Source organism: Protomyctophum bolini (genome assembly GCF_963924005.1).
Source record: "Protomyctophum bolini genome assembly, chromosome: 21".
Taxonomy (NCBI): Eukaryota; Metazoa; Chordata; class Actinopteri; order Myctophiformes; family Myctophidae; genus Protomyctophum; species Protomyctophum bolini.
Window position 1 is genome coordinate 31,871,227 of NC_137882.1, and position 5,000 is coordinate 31,876,226.

General features: G+C 41.8%; 1 protein-coding gene across 2 annotated transcripts in view; it reads right to left on the minus strand.

Moving 5' to 3' along the window:
- Positions 1-5,000, minus strand: part of tnikb (TRAF2 and NCK interacting kinase b) — a 70,233-nt gene that overhangs the window by 59,604 nt on the left and 5,629 nt on the right. For both annotated transcript variants that reach the window (XM_080794248.1, XM_080794247.1), the window contains exon 2: positions 270-335. In XM_080794248.1, coding sequence (XP_080650374.1) covers positions 270-335 — 66 coding nt within the window. The remainder of the gene's footprint in view (positions 1-269; positions 336-5,000) is intronic.

Sequence of the window (5,000 nt, forward strand, 5' to 3'; positions counted from 1 at the left end):
TCAAACCCTGTGCACTCAAGATACGCTCCATATATGGCCAGTACAGAATTCATTCCAAATGTTGATCTGACCCCCAAAGCGCCAGCGCTCGCCCTCAGTCTGCCGTCACCCAGGCGGACGCTTATCGCCCTCGGGGCGTCTTACTGGTCTAAGTCACTCTAGTCGCGCTAGCATTCCAGAGCTATAGCCAGATGTAGCTTAGGGTCAGGGCCTACAATAATATGAATTATGCGTGCGTGCGTGCATTGTGAATAACAATGAAGCCTTACCTTATAGACCTGTCCATAGGTACCATTGCCAACAAGTTCCACCAGTTCAAATATACCAGCTGGATCCTAGAGAGAGAGAGAGAGAGAGAGAGAGCGAGAGAGAGAGGGAGAGGGGGAGAGAGAGAGAGAGAGAGAGAGGGAGAGGGAGACAGAGAGAAATTTAATGAAACGTGATCCAAGATGGACTAAGGAATTCCTTCTGGAATTTGACATAAAATGGCGGACACACAACATCATCATCAGTCGAGTCATCGGTGTCGAGTATGATGGTCCTCCTGGTTGGTCTTTATTGTGGGTCCTCAGATGACTGAAAAGACCTCGGTGGCGTGCTACACACATAACGGGTCCAGGTGCAACACATATCCAGTAATTCATTCCCGACATCATTCATTCTCATTTTCCCCCCACAAGAAGTTCAAGCCAAAAAACAAAGAAGAAAAACAAGAGCCAAACAACACAAAACAAGGAAAAAAAGGCAGTCAACATTTGTTACACATTCTAGATTTTTCTTTTCCTTTTAAGTGTCGTACAAAGCCAACTCGAGTTGTGAGAAATCAGGACAACTTACAAAACATTTCGGGGCCGAACAAACAATTAGAAAGAAGAAGAAAACGGCAGTTTTCTTTCTTTTTTTTAATTATTTGTTTGGTCCAAAATATTGTGTTTATTGTCATGATTTGTCACGACTCGAGTTGGCTTTGGAGTGTGCCTGCTAGTGTAGACCCCCGGGGGGCTCCAGTCTACTAAAGTATGGGGTTCACTATTGGCTGATCTGAGCTGACTTTGGGGTGAAGACCTTTGACCTCTAATAATAGCCAGCAACAGCATGTGTGTGTTTGTACAGGGCGGATCCTTCCAGTGTCTCACAGTAGAAGACTGTAGTTACAGTGGTGGGGAAAGTACTCACATTGTTTTACTTAAGTAAAAGGCAATACAGCAATGTAAATACAAAGTGAAAGTCCCTGGGTAACCAAGTACAAAAAGATTGGTATCAAAATGTAATTAAAGCACCAAAAGTAGAAAGTATACTCATGCAGAATTCCCCATTTCACAACTTTATGTACAAAATCTATTGTAGATCTAGCTTGTAGATCAGCTATTGTCTTATATATTATACTTGAGATATATATATATATTATACCAGAAATGTATAGAGCAGGGATCTGAAACCTTATAGTGGCAGGGTAGTAAAACGGAGAAATGTGTGCTTTACGGTATTTTTATTAATATGAAAGATTGCATAAAATGTGTACAGGTAAGCCAGGCAGCTCTCAAAACCACCTCTGCTAAAAACCATGCAACTACAGCAAGCTACCAGGAAAGGTCCATGGCATGCTGCCATATTCTGCCAGTGCCATCATGATAATTTCACTGTTGAGGGTCGTGTAACTTGTGTAGTTGTCTGTTGGTTTGTATCATTTATGTTGTTCTGTAAAAGTGGTGGTATTATTAGGGCATGTTTGTTTGTGTGTGCCTCGACGGAGCGGGCGGTATAGTTTCAGCTATATCTGCGCGCTGGTTGTGGTGGGGCTGGTCTGGGCCAAATTTGCGCGAAAATGACCGGGCCGAATTTTTGTCCCAGTCCAGCGCTGCCAACAGCCTAACAGTACCACACCTATCCAGAAGTCGACAAGAAGGAATGGGTTTTGAAAACTCAAACTCAAAAATTTGAGACTGCAATGTGGAGGGCAGACTATTTGGTCATATGGCTTTTGTTGACAAGCCAGCCATCCCACATGAAGTGTGGGCTCTGTATGCTCCTCCAGCTGCAGTCGTTTGTGACAACGACCTTGCAAAAGTATGTGTGCAACTTACTAAATACATGCCCCACATAATAGAGCGTCGCAGTCCCGCCCCCTTTCATGACGACGCCAGGCCCAGGAAATAATTCCCAGTGCATTTTTCCCCTAGACGTTTCAAAAAGTATTTATTTAAAGACCTTTTAAGCGTCGTACAAAGCCAACTCGAGTTGTGTGACAAATCATGACAACAAACACAATATTTTGGACCAAACAAATAATTAGAAAGAAGAAAAACAACAAAAAAAAGTATTGTAACGTGCCATTTTTCTTCTTCTTTCTAATTATTTGTTCGGCCCAAATATTTTTCTTTGTTGTCATGATTCGTCACAACTCCAGTTGGCTTTGTACGAGGCTTCAAAGGTCTTTAAATAAATACTTTGAAAATGAACGGGGAATCATTTCCTGGGCCCTGGTATACAGGGGGCGGGACTGCGACACTCTATAGAGCTCAGCGAAGAAGATCATAAAGCAAGACCAGGCATCGAAATGACTGCAGGTACTGTATATGAATCTGTGTATAATGCATTCTCAACTCAACAGCCTAATGCAGGTTTGGCACAAAATTGCACTGTACTGTACTGTACTGTAGGTGGGATGGGTGTTGTTAATACCCTGTCCTGGCATAGAGTCAAGTTGTGCACATGCAGCCTTGAAACTGAAGCGGAAATGGATGGCACTGCGGACGGTGCCAAGTGTCAAGGACACTCTGAATCACAGAACACTGCTTGGTTATACTGTATGCAAGTTTGGTTTTAAAGGCGTGGTAATAGTACGTAGTAGTAGTAGTAGTAGTAGTAGTAGTAGTAGTAGTAGTAGTAGTAGTAGTACTACAGTAGTATTAGTAGTAGTTAACTTTGCCCTGTGTTTCCTTTACAAAACTAAAACAAAAATATACATTTCTTTGGCCCAAAAACATCCCTGTCTACCAAAACAAACAGCACCAAAGTACATCCATAGGACAATGTGTTTCTGCAGGTAAACACCAGCACACTACTGGTATAAACTTATGGGTGAAATTATGTGTAAACCAGGGGGGCAGTCAGACAGATATTTTGTGAAGCCACAAGGACATCGGGATTTCCTGAAAGTTCATATAATGGCCTGTTGTGGCGCTGTCATTGGGCCCAAAAAAAACCCATAGCCCCATAGAAGTCCATGTATTTGGGCCCAACTTCACCTAGACTGTATTACCTTAATAAACATGGTCATGAATACTTTTTGCTTCCAGTCACTAGTTTAAAGTCTCATTTCTAATGTCATAATATTCTTTTTGGAAAATTATGGTCCCATTTATAAAAAGAATGACCATGAAGTCGCGCATGTTCTGAGGGGCGTGGCTACCGTTACAGTCTATGAACGGGATCCCCCACCCACTTGAGTCAAAATAAAAACCAACGAAGAAGAAGGGGGGAAGTCCCGCCTGGCCAGCTGGGCCCAAACGGATCTAGAAAGATGGCGACTTCCATTGCAAGGACTGACAGGCTTCATTTTACGTTCATGTTAGACCCGGGGAACGCTTTGTCCATATTTTTTACAGTCTATGGTGTAAACACAGGGCAAAGTTACATACTATGCCTTAAACTAAAGTATTAAATGTCAGGCTGGTGAAATGAGTAAATGTTCCCTATTCAGGCACAACTCGAGGTTCATGAACAAACAAAGCAGGGTTCCAGATGACATGATCTGCTGAGCTTGCACACGATAAGGCACAGAGACCAGGCGTGAACTGACCTTTTACTTCAACACCTTACACAGCCATAATGAACAGATACAGAACAGACAGACTGTGGCTCCAAACAATTACTTTCATTTACGTAGTAAGAAAAAGCCCAGACTCAGCGGCGTTACAAGAGTTATAGGAAAGATTAATCGTGAAGCTTAGCAACAGGACAATATAAATACACTGTGGTACATGTGTTTTTAACCCATTTTGGCTGGTGTTTTATGTTATACTATAGCTATTGAAAAAATGTGCAGATCTACAAGCTCATAGCGCGGCACTCGAACTTGTAGGTCTGCTATTTTTGAAAAATCGTGAAAATGTGCCTCAAATCTTTGCAATATTATTACAGAGTGAACATTTTAACTCAAATCTTTGCTTCTTATCTGGGGAGGTCCCTGGAACAACACTCAGATGGAGGTATATTACATGTGCTTTTTGGGGTCCTTGACATGAAATATTAATTTCGACGTCAGGCCTAAATGGGTTAAGACATGGCCAAAGGACAAGTTCTCTCTAGAACAGGGTCTACTCTACAGTAAGAGTGTCATACTGTATCTACAGCAGTGTTTCTCTCTAGAACAAGGTCTACAGTAAGAGTGTCCTACTGTATCTACACTCTACAGCAGTGTTTCTCAAAGTAGGACCCAGGGGTTCATTGAGGGGCTCGAAACTCTTCACGCGTTCCTGATCTTTTCCTGAAGGTTTTTTCTGAAAACGCATGTTTTTTCCCTGCAGGTTTTATTAGCCTTTGCCAATTCTACTGCTTTGCTGCTGAAAAGTATAGTGTCCAGCAGAGGAATTGTATCAATTCAGGGAATAGATTTGAATGATTTTGTATTGCCTGTCATTTTCTTTTATGTCTATTCCTTTGTACCTTGTATTTGGACCCGAGTCCGCTAATAAAGTTTTAATTGATTTGGAATATAATTAACATAATATAACACCTTGGCAAATGTCCCGCCCCCCTTTCTCACTGACAATGTTCTGACAATTGACGAGATAGACCTTTAAAGCATGTACCATTACATACAAGTATTCATATACTTGAGAAAGACCAATACCGGTCGAAAAACGCCTGCTGTGATTGTGAATAAATACTTGGAGCATTACAAAGTGAGTTGCGAGCCCTTATCTTTTCTTCATGACATATGTTTGGCTCAGCACCAAGGTCGGAACATGTGTGCCGTTTTATTTTATTCTGAACAT